At 36.8% G+C, this 17,013-nt stretch overlaps 1 protein-coding gene across 6 annotated transcripts in view; it reads left to right on the forward strand.

The window, feature by feature from the left end:
- Positions 1–17,013, forward strand: part of Lpar1 (lysophosphatidic acid receptor 1) — a 156,867-nt gene that overhangs the window by 75,256 nt on the left and 64,598 nt on the right. For all 6 annotated transcript variants that reach the window (XM_047525737.1, XM_047525740.1, XM_047525739.1 and 3 more), the window contains one exon: positions 11,591–12,338. In XM_047525737.1, the coding sequence (XP_047381693.1) occupies positions 11,591–12,338 (748 nt within the window). The remainder of the gene's footprint in view (positions 1–11,590; positions 12,339–17,013) is intronic.

Genomic DNA, 17,013 nt, shown 5'->3' on the forward strand with positions numbered 1-17,013 from the left:
TTGTTTGTTTCTCCATTCATTTGGTAACAAAGAACATTTTTCTAGTTAAGGCTGCCTAATATTAGACATAAACTAATTAATATGAACCAATAGCCTGTGATTGTTTCAAACAATAATATGGAAGAAAGCTTTCATTGTCACCCCTGCTGGGATTGCTATGCAGTTAGTGAAAGATAGGCCTTGTGCTTTGAAGTGGGACAAGTTTGTATTCTCTGCTTTACTGCTGCAAGCCGGATTTTGGTTTTCTCCTGCTGAGAGAGCACCTTACAAAAGTAGATGAATCCCAGGGCGAAACTAGACTAGCAGCCTCAGGATGTTGCTGATTTATAGTTCTGCTATTCCAGACACTGATAAAGAGCTTCCTTATCCAAAGGAAGCTCCAAGGATGTGTTTGCAGGCAGGAAACCTGTTCATCACTAGGTGAAATTAATGTGTTCATGTCTTGGGGTCATTGAGGGAGTGGGGATGGGATAGGGAACTGAAAAACTTAACTTGCCACTCTCAATAACCATTTTCTGTTTCTAGAACTCTGTTTATAAACGCATTTCTGTAATTGTGGTTGATCAGGTTGCTGTGGGTAGAATAAGTAGAATTTAGATTAGAAATTTTTTTTTTAAATTTTGTTTTGGTGGTACTACTAGGGATTGAACCCAGGGGAACTCTACCAATTAAGCTTCATTCCCAGCCCCCCCCCCCCCACCTTTTAAAAATTATTTTTAGTTGTAGATGGACACAATACCTTTATTTTTATGTGGTGCTGAGAATCAAACCCAGTGTCTTACACGTGCCAGGCAAGTGCTCTACCACTGAGCTACAACCCCAGCCTCATTCCCAGCCCTTTTTATTTTTAAATTTGAGATGGGATCTCACTGAGGTCAAGGCTGGCCTCAAACTTTCAATCTTCCTGGCTCAGTCTCCCAAATACCTGGGATTATGCGTGTGTGCCACTTGCACCAGGCTGTTTTCATTTTAATGGAAGGGTCAATAGTTTAAAATCTGAATGTGTGATTTGGCTTTGTTCAAACCCCAAACTGGTAACAGAGGGCAGAAGAGGTGTGTGAGAACAAGGTATTTGATTCCCACACCTGTGATTTTTAACAAGGAGGGAATCTTTTCCTTCAGTGTTTTACAAAGTGCTTCATTCTGTCTTTCATGTGCTAAGGAACTGTTTGTTTTTTAGTCAAGGACACAAATATATTTTGATCCTTCCAGGAGATTTCTGGTAGCTTTCAGTTAAGGTATTCCTTTAATTCTTCTTCAGTGTTCCAATAAAAGGTGATTGGCCTCTCTGCATGTTGTCTGTTGGAAGGCAAGTATATTTTTGAACATTGTTGCCTATAGATTATCCCAAATTCCATTGTATTTCGAAGATCTATATTTTAGAAGGTCTTATTTCTGTTATCAGAGAGTGAGTATTTTGGATTAAAGCAACTGAGATTCACATTAAATGGGTTGCATTTTTTCAAAGTTTAAAGATTTCTGTATTTTTTCTTAGAACTTTGTTATAGCAGTTTTCAAACATTCACAAAAATGAAAAGAATCATATTGTGACTCTCAATATAGCCACCCCATCTAGACTCAATATTTCCTAGCATTTTGCTGTAGGGTTTTAGTTGCTCCCATTTTGGTGGGTAGGGAGGGTGTGAAGCATTTTAAAGTAATCCCGACATTATGTCATCTCATCACAACCCTTACGTGTCAGTATTCATCTCTAGGAAATAATTTGTTTGCATAACCACAGTACCATCATCACACTAAACAAAATGAAAAATAACCCTTTAATATCACTTTTGTAATCAGTTTGTATTCAGATTTCTCTACTTGCTTTTCTGAAAAGCATTTTTGCAGTTAGTGTGTTAAAAAAACATTGATGAGATCAGTTTACTCATATGCACAAAAACATTTAATGACTTGTAAGGTTTAAGAATACAGTTCCATTTTTCTACTTTATTTTCTAAAAAAGGAAGATTATATTGATAATCAGAATGTTTCACTATTGAGGAATATAATGGTAAAGGAATTATTACAGTGGTTGCAGTTGTTAAGTTCTGACATAAGGAATTGTGGATATCTTCTGATAGTACTTTCTTTTAGACTAATGCATGAATGATTAATTGAAGAATGAAGAACTAATGCAGTATGTGTTAACTATTGTATGAAGTTTCTGGTGCCACATAATAAAGATATGGTGTGGTGTGACTCCCTAACATGGAATTGAGAAAGAGAGTGCATCGGCTTAGATACAGGTAGATTTTTAATTCAAAGCTAAGCCATTGTAGCTAGAAGACCTTTCAGTATAGGTATCTCTTTCAGCTTTATTTTTTTAACCTGTAGAATTAAAATAATATGTACTGTGCTCACAAATTTAAATGTCAAAACATCTGCTCAGTGTTTTGTGTAGTATCAACCCTTCAATAGATACCAGGCATATGTTAGTTCTTTCCATTTTCTCCATGATTATTCTCAGTTTTTTACAGAAAGAAAGTGGTTCCTGCTACATATGGTCTGTGTATATAATGTGCATATGTGTTATGCCAGAAGATCTATCAAAGGAATGCCAACTTAGATAAACACTCTACAGAAAACTCCAATGTATTGCCAGGAATAAATGCACATGGAGATAAACATTGAGATTTCTGACTTACTCCATCTTGAACCATGTTTCTATTAGGAATTAGATTTGTTCTCATATTGCCATTTAAATTCATTTATGCCCCCTCTGTGTTTATAAACTCAGATAAAGTTTGAGAGGATATCTTACTTTGGAATCTGAGAGCACATTTTGAATTTTCTTTTCATAAGATAAAATGTACAGGATAACCTAGGGTAAACCACAAATGATAGCTTTCCTGTTGGTAGATTTTTTTCTTTCTAATTTTTTTTATTGGTTTAATCTTTAATGATTAATGGAGTTACACCTTCAAAGCATGTGAGGTTTTCTCCTTCTTACTGCTCATAGTGATGTGTTTTGTCTGTTCTTCTTTTCACACTCCTAGGTTCTCCAGCTATTTTTCTTTGAACTTTTCTTGCAGATTTTCCATGAATAAACATAAAGGTGGGACAATGGCCTGCTGTTTTTACCATAATCCTAAGAGTTCAGTGGGTATCTGTTTCAAGATCCATACCTTGGGCTAGGGGTGGAGCTTAGCAGCTCAGTAATAGAGTGCTTGCTCAGCATGAGAGATGCCCTGGGTTGATCCCTGCAAAAACAGAAAACAAACAAACAAGAAATATATATGTGTGTGTGTGTGTGTATACATATATAAGTGTGTTTATATATATATATATATATATATATATATATATATATGGACATGCACACATATATAAATAATAAATAAAAAATTCAAGATCTGTAACTTACTATAATAAAACTGTCATTGAAAAATAAAGAAAACCTCAGCCTGTTTTTACTGTGTGTCTGTATTGCCATTTGCTAATTATATAACATCGCTTAAGCACTGTCCTTAGTTAAACTCCTTCCTTTCCATAAATGATTGTTCTAGGCAGGCTCAGGCTGGAGAGAAGTGAAAGTGTATTGGTATGTGCTGCTTAGCATCAGAAAAGTCTGTGGAGTAGATTCCTTTCTGTAAGCCTAGGTTGGCAATAAAGTAACTTTCAAAGATTCAGACAACCTTTAGCAGCAAAAGGTCAAATCCTGCAGGAAGAATAGTAGGGTGTGGTTTTTGTTGAACTAGGTGGCTGCCTGATTTCAAAGTTTGAATGTCCAGCAGGTGATTTCAAAATATTTTTTACTTAGATGAATTTCCACCAGCCAGCACAGGGAGTTTGGAGTCTTAGTTCAGGCCTGGAAGGAAGACCAGATTCAGGTATGAGCCTCAACTCTGAGAGCTTTGCATACTCTAGAAGTCTGCCTAGCATTATCTTAATTGTGGTTGATTAGGTTATAGAATAACATGGCAAAATAATGGAGGGCAGGACCCAGTGAGAATTCTGACCCTGTGGCCCAGTGGCCTAGGTCAGAGTTCAGGGTTTACCCTTAACAGACATGCTAGGTTGTGTAGAGATGACATGGATAGGTGTAAATCTGACCTCTGTGAGACACATCCATGTAGAGAGACTCAGTCCACTGTCTCTTTCAAGAGAAGCTTGGAACACTAGGGCCATCAAACCTATACATGGGTGGGGTACTGTTGCCTGAAATTCAAGCAATTTGGGAGACTGAGATAGGAGGATCATAAGTGTAAAGCCAGTCTCAGCAACTTAGCAAGGCCCTAAGGAACTTAACAAGACCCTATGTCAAAATTAAAAATTAAAAAAGGGCTCAGGATGTGACTCAGTGGTTGAGTATCCCTAGGTTCAATCCCTGATACAAAACAAACAAACAGACAAGAAAAAAAAATCCAAACCTATAATTCAATCCTATGGCAGTGGAGAAAGACAAGGCAGAAAACAAGGTGGCAAATGATTGGGAACATAAAATATGAAGATTATAGAGCCAGGTATGGTGGCATATGCCTATAATCCCAGTGTCTTGGGAAGCTGAAGCAGGAGGATCATGAGTTCAAAGCTAATCACAGCAAAAGTGAGGCACTAAGCAACTCAGTGAGACCCTGTCTCTAAATAAAATACAAAATAGGACTGGGGATGTGGCTCAGTGGTTGAGTGCCCCTGAGTTTAATCCCCCCCCCCAAAAAAAATTATAGTCATTTATCACACCATTATATTTTACTATTTCAACTGATGCTTTACATCTAAGCAGAATTTTTATATGTACTTTTTGCTTGAATTAAAAAAAAAAAAAAGGTCTGGACAAAGAGGAGGTTAAATACTATTTTAAATATCACATGCTGCTTTTTTATTGCATATTTTATGGGTTTCTCTTACCTAACCACAGAAAAAGAAAGTATAGTTTACAGAGACAAGCAATTTTGTAATAAAAGAGCACAGTAAGGTAATGTAGTAGAAGATGGTAAAAACTAAAAGAAGCATATAATCCTATCTTTTAAAATTGAATGGAACATATTGATAAGAAATATACATTCTGTTATTAGCCTGAACAAAGAATGAGCTTGTGCAAATAATTTTTCATTTTTTTCACAGAACAAACTGCATAATTGTTGTGATCCTTTTATTCTAGAATGAATGCATTGTAGAGATGGTGTTTGGTTTATGAAGGTTTAAACCCTTTGGGTTTTGTTTTCTAGTTGTCTTTAAAATCTTGTCCCCAGAGTCTTTGATAATCTGCTGCCAGGGTAGCCTATCACCTGGTTTTCAGTTCTCTCTTACCTCGGTGATCTATCTAGAAGTCTACTTTTATATTGTAGTGAGTACATTGTAGTGTTTTTAGTGATTTTTACCATTCCTTCTGTTGGGGATAACACAAAATTCTCTGGAAATTTGGAAAGTGTGATGATGATGATGATGCCCACCTGTTTTTAGCCTGATGAACAAGGGCTATGACAGAGAAAAAGCATTTTCATTGGCCTATAATTGCTGTGTTTTTCATAGTTGCTTTATACATATTTATATATTATATTGAGATACTTTGTTGCTTTATAACTGGTGCTTGATGTACTTTTTCAGATAAACTTTTTAAAATTTGCATGTTCTTCAGCAGTTGTAAGGAGTCCAGTTTTAATACCTTTTGGGGTTTATCAGTGTTGTTTTGTGGCCTCTTTTCTAGTTCTAGTGGGAAATCATCCTTTTGTGTTTGTTTCTAACTGGAGGCTCTAAGATGGGAACTATTATTCTTGTCAGTAGATTTAATGGTATTTGAATAAATTCTATGCTATTTCTTTTCTAATCTTTATGGGAGGAGGAAGTATGTCAAAGGTCTGACTATTTTAGATTTAAGAACTAGAATTGAAAAGATCTTAGAGATCCTTCATTCCTCAATTTAATAATGAGAAAATTGAGAACTCAGAGGAGTTATGGAACTTGGTGAAGACCAAATCAACTGGTGGGCGTCAAAATCAGGAAGACGTGGTTAGCAGAGGCCATGTATTAGGTCCTCACCCATGCCATTGTTATGCTTTATCAGAAGTGGGAACAGTGTGGGCCTGATTTATACCTTATTTCTGCTTTTATATCCAGCATAGATTAAAACCTCTCTTTTAGAGTATGTCAGTAGAGTATATATTTACATTCTTACCTGAATACTTATAAATCACATAGGTTTAATTACTAGTCCGTGAGTTTATGCCAGGTGTTTCCTTTTCCTCTTGGTCAGTGAATATGTAATTGTCTTGCAGGAGATTAAAAAGTGCATCAGATGGGCCATGAGTGGCTCTAGTGCAGGTGCTCAGATGTATCATTTTGGTGTCCCTGAAGGCATCGAGCAGTACCATGCTTACACCTGGTGTTCCGTGAATGCTTGTGAATGTGTGAATGAATAAATGAACTGCACAGTAAGTGTGAATAGCACGTGTGCCTCTTCAAAATATAGTTTTGGTGGAATTGTTATGATTTCCCTCATAGATAGGACAGAGGTAGATTTCTGAGATTTGGAACTCTACTCTCTGTAGCAGCAGCCCTTAAGCCCCGCCCCACAGTCATCCTGAGATGTAGTGATTAGAGGAGGAAAAGGGCTCCATTGTGGACTTGTTACCATGGAGGACGATTTAATTTTCTATCTCATTTGTAGTTTTGTTTCTTGGGCAGGGCAAACTTTGATAACTTCTTATAACAGAGAAATTTCTAACTGAAGTAATTTGAATTTTAGAGTAATCTTTTAAAAAATATTTAGTGAGTTTCATCTGAATATATTTTTGTTTTTCCCTAAATTTTTTGCAATAAACATTACTTTTCTAAAGAGGAAAAGAAAAGCATTTCTAATCTTTTTTTTTTGATGTTTTTAAATTTCTTTCTTTTTAGTTATATGTGACAGTAGAATATATTTGACATATCATACTATTTCTAATCTTAACTAGATAAATGATATAAATTTGCCATTCTACACATTGTTCATCCTTTCTCCTTTTCTCATTCTGTTTTTCTCCAGTCATATGAAATACTTTAGTATATTATCTAATTCGGTGGTTTTTGAATCAGTATATTTAAAATTTAGTTTTGAAATTGTCAGTTTATTATGTTTTGCTTCTTTACCTAGTAATAAGAGAAATTTACATATAGTTAAATTGTGCTCCCTGAATTCAAGATATTTTGGTATATTAAGTGATTTTTTGATCCTAGACTATTATTAATATTTTTATAGGTATAAGGTTTTTCTTATTAATATTTTTATAGGTATTAAGTTTTTTTCCCTTACTTTTCTCATGACTTATTTTTACAGGTATTTTCTTTAGCGGGGAAACACAGATGATGTTATTTTCTGCACTCTGCATGTCTAGTACTCTTCTTTTTTGTCCTTATGTGAAAAAAAAAAAAATCAGTGTAGATGAATGTGGGGCTTCCAGACCTCAGATATTTTCTCCATAGAGTGGATAATCTGTGTGGGTCCTGTCCTTAGGAACTCTATCAAAAGCTTACAGATACTCTGTTCTTTCTGTTACATATTTGATTCAGTTGTATTCTATTTGATTTTTTTTGCTATACTCCTAAAATTTTTTCTTTACCCCGAAATTGCAAAATCATATCAAGCTACATTTTAGTTGCTTTTAATTGACTTTGTTTTGTAATTTATATAACTTAAACCAGTAAACTGAGATCTTTTTTCTTAAGCCATAACTTTTTTTTGTTTGGAGCTGTGTTGCTTCAACTCTGCCCTAATCTTTTTTGGGTTCCTAGTAGGACTCAAGTTTTTCCTATATATACATATTTTCCTTTGTTCTTGTCATCTCTGACCCTCTTCTCTGAGTGCTGGGTGAATTTATTAAGTCTTATACTTGCCATTTCCATTTTCTGGAATTTTTATATGTTATTGTCCTGGGTTGCTGTTTTTAATTCAGAAATTGTTTTTCAATTTGTTCTGCTAGGTCTAATGATGACTTCCAAAGATATCCATTACTTAATCCTTAGAATGTCTTAATCCTGTAGACATCAGAAAAGATTCTTGTGTAGAGCCCCTGGAAAGGAACATAGCCTTGCCAGCACCCTGGTTTTATCCCACTTTTTACTTCTGATGTCCAGGACTATAAGTATAAATTTGTGTGTTTCAAGTTTATAGCATTTTATTATAGTACCAATATGAAAATAATCCAATCTCCATGTAGTTTTTACTGGGATTTTTGTTGTCTCAATAAGGACTAGTTTTATTTTTAATGCTAGTACCCTAACAAAGCACATTGAGGACACAGATCATAAATGTTCTACAATTTAATTTTTCTTTTTTTCCCCTCTTTTCTTTTCCCCTAAGTGTGCTATAGTGGGAGGTGCTGGGTATCGAACCCAGGTACATGTACATCTGAGGCAAGCATTAGCATTCTATTGCTTAGTTACATCCCCAGACTAGATATTAAGTCCTGGTACATTTTTCTGTTCCTTTAATATTTAGTTGGTAATTTTCATGAAATGCAGAGTTCTTACTCAGAATCCTCTTTGTATAGAATTTTAAATCTGAAATAGACTTTATATATCACTTAGTCTATTTTCCTCATTTCACAGAAGATAAAACTGAGTTTCAAAAATAATATTTTATCACTAAATATAGTCTAGTTTTTATGGTATCAGCACTCAGTCTCTCTCTCTCTCTCTCTCTCTCTCCCCCTCCCCCCCTCCCTCTCCCTCTCCCTCCCTCCCTCCCTCTCTCTCTCTCTCCCTCTCTCCCTCTCTCTCTCTCTCCCTCCCTCCCTCTCTCTCTCTCTCTCTCTCTCTCCCTCCCCCTCCCCCCCTCCCTCTCCCTCTCCCTCTCCCTCCCTCTCTCCCTCTCTCTCCCTCTCTCCCTCTCCCCCTTTCCCCCTCTCCCCACCCCCTTTCTGTTTTTGTATAAGGGATTGAGCCCAGGGGCATTTAACCACTGAACCACATCTCCAGCCCTTTTTTATATTTTATTAGAGACAGGGTCTTGTTGAGTTGCTTAGGGCCTTGCTAAGTTGCTGAGGCTGCCTTTGAAACTCATGATCCTCCTGCCTCAGCCTCCCAAGCCCTCGGATTATAGGTGTGTGCCACCACACCTAGCTTAGCACTCAGTTTCTGAGAGAACAAGAATGGTATAGAACTGAGTCACATGCTATCTGCTGATTTAGTATCTGAAATCCCATTGGGAAAAATTGTCAGTTTTAAATATCTTAGCATATTATAGCTCAAAAAGATAACTTTTACTTTTTACTTCATTATCCTTAATAAATTTAAATAAATAGAAAAAATTTTTCTATTTGGGAAGGATTAAGAAATTGCACATATTCCTTCTTGACTTAGTAATTGGTTTTCAGAAATTAGAATGCTGTGAAACTAATATATGCTTGATATTTGATTTAAAAAATTCTGTGTCCAGAGAAAGTCTTCAGTATCTTTCCCTTTATCATTGATATGTTTTAGCTTACAAATCAAAATGTGTGATTATGGAGTGCTGCCTCAACCTCTACTGGGGATGCTTTATATGGAATGTGCACTATATAACTGTTCTTAAAACCAGAAAAATTCTGAATTGTTAAGGACATCTGGCCCTAATTTCTTCAGGAAGCAACTGTGTTCCTGTGTTAGCAACAAAGATGTTGAAATGAATTACTATGTAATTTAAGCAGGATAAGAGAAAAGGAAAGGTGGGAAGGGTATTCCATTGGGAAAAGTAGAAGGGTCAAGGAAACAGATAATTGCAAAGAACCAAAGTACTGCTGGGTGTGTTGGTGCATACCTGTAATCCCGGTGGCTTGGGAGGCTGAGATTGGAGGATCTAAAATTCAAAGCTAGCCTCACCAATTTAGCAAGGCCTTAAGCAACTTAGTGAGACTCTGCCTCAAAGTGAAAAAGAAAGGACTGGGAATGTGGCTGAGTGCCCCGGGGTTCAACCCTTATTAGTACCAAAAACATGAACAAAAACAAAAACAAAACAAAACAAACAAACAAACAAAAAACCGAAGTACTGGAGTTTAAGTGAGATAATTTGAAGAATGGGAAATCATAATGAGCAATTAGAATATCTAATTTCCAAAGGGAGCCCGTTCTGGGTGGTTGCAGGGTGTGACCATGGCTGTGGGCAGCTGAGTTGTAATAGAAGAAAAGGTCCTTAGCAATGAGGTCAAGAAAATGAAAGGCAAGAAAATTAAGTGGATTAGGCAGAATAATGGCAAGATGTGGAGTGGACTGGAACACTACAAGCTAAGCTCTCTGATTTCTAATGGGTGAGACACTGTGAAAAGTACGTGAGATGCTGTGAAGGGTAAACGATGTCCTCACTTTGTCCATGGTACACGATCTCTTTAATAAATGGAAAAGTAAAGGGGTCAATGATTATACAGCATGTTAATGTATAATGTTAGAGGTGTGATCTCAGACTATTAAAGTCTGGATGAGGAAAGAGACATTGTCCAAAGACTAGCCACTTGGGTGTTTTGAAATTTTCAGTGTTTCATAAACATCAAATGTGTAACCAATGAATATTCAGTAGAATATTTTATCAAAATAGTGGTTAAAACTGTCATATTTGCTAAGAATTTACTAGAAGCAAAGCAAAAGAAAAAAGGTAGAATGTGAAGTGTCTTCAAGAAATATTTTCTAAATTTAAAAGTCTCAGACAAACTTAAGGTTTTAGGTAGAGTGATTTATTCTATGTTTTGTGTAATTTTCTAGTTTCTTCTCTGTTACCTTTTATTTTCTAATTTTGTTTTAGTTTTATTGATTACCCTTATTATTCTACTTGAGACTGTTTCAATCCCTTCTGGATTCAAATGAAAGTATAAATATATTCTGATCACTGATGTTGAAAAATAAGTTAACATGTTATGAAGCTTTGTCATTCACATTTGAAAAGATATACTTCATCTAATCTAAATATATTCTACTTCTCACAGAGCAGTGTCAAATATCAACTGCTCCTTGGAGGTTATATTAGGTCCTCCAAAAAGAAGAAGCTCTCTAGTGGCATAGATTGGTTGATGAATGCTATTCTGGGGCTGAGGAGTCTTGGGGGTAAGCTGTGTTGACCACAGGAATGTTGAGTAGCAAATGCTGGCTTTGGCCAGAGAACCTTTGATGCATAGTGACCTCTTTGAAATGTTGGAACTGATGGTGCTTGTGGGAGCCTGCATTACCAAATGTCTATCACAGATTGAACATACTATGTGAGAAAAGAAATGCAGAATAATAGGGCAATGATACTCTATACATAAACCGCCTCTGTTTACAGATTCCCTAAATAACAGATGAAAATAGAATTTACTATGGTAAATAGTCCAATTGCAGTGTTCTGCAAAAATTTTGTCTGTCTCATGTATTTTAAGCAAGATTGCTAGGCCATGTGGCTTTTCTAGTAGACTTCAATGACATGCAACCACCAAGCTGAGACCTTGTCATTTATTTAACTCCAACTGTCTTTAATCTTAAGGACTTTGAGAAACCTTAGGGTATGAATATAATCATAGGATTTTATACAGGATCAGATTTTCAAATTCTTTGCTTTTGTTTTTCTGCTACATATACCAAAGAAGTCTCATGTCATCTGTACATCTTTAAATTTGAATCTGTGGTTTCTTTATTCTCTTTTCATCATCTTTCCTCCTTTCTCTTTTAGTTCACAGCCATGAATCAACCACAGTGCTTCTACAATGAGTCTATCGCCTTCTTCTATAACCGGAGTGGAAAGTATCTTGCCACAGAATGGAACACAGTCAGCAAGCTGGTGATGGGACTTGGGATCACAGTTTGTATCTTCATCATGTTGGCCAACTTACTGGTCATGGTGGCAATATATGTCAACCGCCGCTTCCATTTTCCTATTTATTACTTAATGGCCAATTTGGCTGCTGCAGACTTCTTTGCTGGGTTGGCCTACTTCTACCTAATGTTCAACACAGGCCCCAACACTCGGAGACTGACCGTTAGCACGTGGCTCCTCCGTCAGGGCCTCATTGACACCAGCTTGACGGCATCTGTGGCCAACTTACTGGCTATTGCAATTGAGAGGCACATTACAGTTTTCCGCATGCAGCTCCATACACGGATGAGCAACCGGCGGGTGGTGGTGGTCATTGTGGTCATCTGGACTATGGCCATTGTTATGGGTGCTATACCCAGTGTGGGCTGGAACTGCATCTGTGATATTGAAAATTGTTCCAACATGGCACCCCTGTACAGTGACTCTTACTTAGTCTTCTGGGCCATTTTCAATTTGGTGACCTTTGTGGTAATGGTGGTTCTCTATGCTCACATCTTTGGCTACGTTCGCCAGAGGACTATGAGAATGTCTCGGCACAGTTCTGGACCCCGTCGGAATCGGGATACCATGATGAGTCTTCTGAAGACTGTGGTCATTGTGCTTGGTGAGTTTTGTCTTGACTGTAACTTCCTTTATGGGTTTTCAATGTCTTAATATAAATTACATTCGATAATAGCAGCAAATAGCAATGTGATTATTCACCTGGTGCATATGCAGGAATTATGAGGGGATGAGGTTAACTCTACATGAAATGTGTGGCAAAATCAGCATAGCAGTCTTTCTGCAGTTACAGAATCATCTAAAGTTTGGTGTCAGTGCTGTAGGATAAATGATGATGATACGGAAGATGTCACTGAAGATTTGGCTATCTAGTTTCGAAAGCACCACAATGTGTAAGGCTCTGGGTTTGATCCCTAGCAACAAAAAGAAAACACTAGAATAACCCATCAGATTCATTTAACTTTTGAAAGATTTCTTAGACCCTAAATTATGGAACTTTACCTCACAGTCTCTGTATTGCAGATTTTCAGGTGGAAAGCTTTATGTAATATGAATGGGCTTTCATATGTAGTTATTTTTATTAGTCTATTTTAACTCATTTTATTTAATAATTATTACATCATAGGCAAGTTTATCAAGGTTTTATATAGATTTAATGAACAAAGATTAGAATTGATGTTTTGTGACAATCACCTTTGTGAATATTTTTATGTTTTTGAAATTTTTCTCTTGTAGTAATGGATGTCAATTCATATTTCTTGGTGAAAGCCAGGATTTTATTCTTTTTGTAGACTCAAAATAACTTTTTGCCTTTAAATTTAAAGTATTAGTTTTCCTGGATGAAAAAGTCATGGTGATGATCAGGGAGTATGTTTTCATACATATACGTTCTCAGGAAAGAGTTGAAGAGCATATGGTAAGTTCTAGGCCCTTCCTGGCCCATGCCATTATACCCACCTAAAGGATAGACACAGAACATTTCTTTTGTAGCTCAGAGTGCCCATTTTAAAAGTTCACTGAGAATTTGTTTAAACTGAATTATATATTCTCCATAGACTATATTCAGATTAATGTTTGATCATATTTTCAAAAATTAAAAAAAAAAAAAAAAACGTGAAGGAGCTGGGGATGTATCTCAGTGATAGAGCAATGGCCGGGCATGCATGAGGCCCTGGGTTTGATTCCTTTGACTTCAAAACAAGCACTTTTTACTTCATTTGTTTTCCCTACAGAAATTCAGTGGGAAGTTTCTATAATCGCTTTTGCTCTTTGTAAAGCAGGGAATGTAACCTGGAATTTTAACTAAGGGATATAACTGGGGATTATGAAACTCTTCTGAAATTCTGGGAGATAAAGCTCTGATTATCATTAAGTAAATCAACCATGTGGTTTGTGCATTGTTTCATTCTGTTTTGGTTAGGGTAAATGCATCATGGAGATGATCTCTGGCTGTATTGATTGTGACCTTTTGTAGACCTTTAGGAATGAGAATTTGATCTTGGATTTGCTGTCATATAAAGCTCTGTCGAATCAACTGGAATACTTAGGCAATGTCCACACTGGGACCTCAACATCTTAGATGTCAGATTGTCTTATTCTGCCCAGTGAAGCTTAATGGAAGTATGATAATGGTTTCCCTGTATGTTTAATTTTCAATGAGATTTTGAGCATTCCTATGCTCATTTTCCATGGTACAGATGAAAGATACCTTAGGTTACCATAGATATTATTTTTGTATGAAGTTAAGCAGCATGAGACATTTTACTTCTGTACTGACTCACATGGTCACTTGCTGATAGTCTAAATGTTGATTGACATTTTTCATATGCATGTGCTTTTTCTATTATTCTATTTTCTATTATGACACCAAATGCTGCTTGATAGAACCACCAGCAGTAAAATAGACTACTGAATTTGGACTATGAACCTGCCAAGTTCTTGTTTTAATTTTGACCTTTGTGTAATGTCTGGCGTAGTTCATTGTGCAATATAATTAATGATTCATGTAAAATTAACTTTTGTGCCTCATTAAGTTGTTTTGCAAGTTGAGATATTATTTTGAGGTTTTATAAGGCTGTAGTTTCGGTGTACATCTGCCCTAATCATGCCTTCTACACCTGCCACCACCACATAAACCCCAAACCTGAAAAAGCAGAAATAATGTTGCCCTCTGAGATATTAAATTTTGTAATAGACATTACAAAGATTGAATACAGTTAACCTCTTCTGGAATTAACAACATTATTTCTATAGCTGTGAAATGGAAGGAAGAAGTTTTAGAACATGGAAGACTTCACCTGAGGTGAAGAAGTTTGATGGGGCAAGGTGGGAATGTGATTGTAATATAAGAAGCAGCAATTAAATAATCAGAGAAAAGCAGTGAGAGTGGGAGACTGAACAGGATGTGGGTGGAGGAGTGGTTGGAAAGCTTAGAATAGGGATTCCCCAATCCTAAGCAGCCAGATGTTTGTCAAGGTGATGTCTAAGGCCATTCTCTTCACATAGCGTACTCCCTGCTTGGGTTGTGTCTGTCCCTATGTGAGTGTGGTTATATGGTGAAGATGGGCCTGTAGATACAAGAGTTCTGGTCTACCCAAAGCTCAGCTCAGTGTAAATTTGTCTACTTACAATCTTGTTCCCTGCCCCCTCCACAAACACTTTGGCTTGTGCGCATTTGGGTTTCAATGTCTAATATCTTCTCTGCCATATTGTCAACTTTGTGAAGGCTGACAGGGATTGTAATGCTTGGTTGTCTGTTTTCTTGTTTTGCCAGTTCCTGTTATTTGGCATCAACAGGTGATCAGTACATAATTGTTGAGTGAATGAATGGGGTGTTAGAATCAAGTTTCTGAGCCTTCAGAACTGAAGACCAGAGAAAGCCGAAGGGAATTCACTGTGGTAAATGCCACTTTATTCAGCTGTACAGGAGCCAAACCTGACTATACCTCTATTACCTGTGCCTTGTATTCAAAACACAGCAGCTTGGAAAATGGCTACAGTGGCTACTCAGTAAACAATACATTTGTTTCACTTTCATTTATTCTGGGATTGATTAGGGTTTTATTAACCATGTGAAAAGCCTTCAGTTTCCAATTTTACTTTGTCAGAATTACCTGTTCAGTATTCATGATCAAAAGAAGGGTTTGTTGGTCAATAACCAAATTCCTAGAAGTCAACTTAAAAATAAAGGCATCTTTGAAATTTATGCTGATAATGCCAGTTGGTAAGCATGAGGACAAAGCTGTTTTCAAATGAGTCCTAGACCTAATAATTTTGTCAAACATTTAAGCAGCATTAATCATGTGCCCAGTATAATTCTATATTAGAAATTAGTATCTGTAAATAATAGCCCTATGGAGTGTAGGTACTATTATTGATTTCTGTTTCTTATGTTCCAGGTGGTAAAAATTGAGGTACAGAGAGGCTAGGTAACTTGCCCAAGACCACACAGCTATTAAGTATAGGAGATAGGATTCAGACTCAGGCACTTGGGGTCCAGAACCCATGTGTTTTCACTTCCATGCTATCTTGCTTCTCTAGAATAAAAACAACCACCACCACATGCTGTATTTTGTAATAAAGTTTGAACAGCAGTATGCCATTATGTTGAAACACGGTGATCCCATTAGTTTCCATCGATACCGCCCAGCCCTGTACACTGTTTCCACAGGCTGAGAAAGCTTTAAGGAACATTCCTTTCCTTTCTTTTGCTTCTGGTGACGCTCAGGGCTCTCATTTCATCTGCCTTTTTCCATTGTCTGGTGTTGTAGCACCAGTAATGACAGCTTCTCACTGAGGGAATGTTCTGGAAAGGTATAGTTCACTGGAGGTTCATCCTTCAGCGTGAGGTCATGGTGCCCCTCCCCAGGCCTGACTTCTCCCTACTTGACATTTTACCAAGAATTCCTTTGAGTTTGTTCCATGGTTGAATCAGTGACAGTCAAGATGTTCTTCCTTATTTGACCACAGGCTGTCTCGAGTTTTAAGTCCTTTCCTTTCTGGCTCTTTTCTTTATGGTGACACTTCTGTTGGGGAAAATTAAAAAAGAGGAAAACTAGAATTTGGCAAGAGAAAATCAAGTGAAGAGGTTTTTGCATTTAAGCCACAGCAGGGACATAAAGTAAAATAAAATAAACCTAGGTAGGGCTTCTCTCTTTGGGGAAGAACAGGGAGACACTGGTTTTCTGGTCTGATATATTTGGGCTGGAACCTGACCACCATTGAAGCTAAATTACCCTTTACTACCCCAGTACCCTGTGCCAGTAGTATTCAGACTGGTTCTTCGTGTGTTGTTTGTGTCTTGCACCAAGGAAAGTTGCATTTTTCTCATTCTATACTGAAGCTTCCAGGTTAAGATAGGATAAGTAATTTGTCCAAGATAATTCATTTTTAAGTGGCAGAACTGGAATGTTGTAGACCATGACCTTCAGCCATAGAACTTTGACTTTTTGGTACTTCTGTTTTCAGTTTAATTCAACAAATATGATGTTGAGAGCTAATTATGTGCTAAGGGGTAAAAAGAAGGATAAGGAAAATTCTTTACAGAGTTTCTGTTGTAGTAGAGGAGACTAAGAAAGTGCTACAAAGGAGTTGAGTCCATGTGCTGGTAGAGGCCTGGGCAGAGTGACCAGAGTGGAGGGCCTCCTGGAGGAGGCAGAATTATAATATTATATATTATAATATCATAATAATATAATATTATATATTATAATATCGATAATTATCCATTATCAATGGATGTGGAGGAGCTTGTCATTCTGTAGTGAGGGATTGGAGAA

This window comes from Sciurus carolinensis, chromosome 14 (assembly GCF_902686445.1).
Source record: "Sciurus carolinensis chromosome 14, mSciCar1.2, whole genome shotgun sequence".
NCBI classification, from domain to species: Eukaryota; Metazoa; Chordata; class Mammalia; order Rodentia; family Sciuridae; genus Sciurus; species Sciurus carolinensis.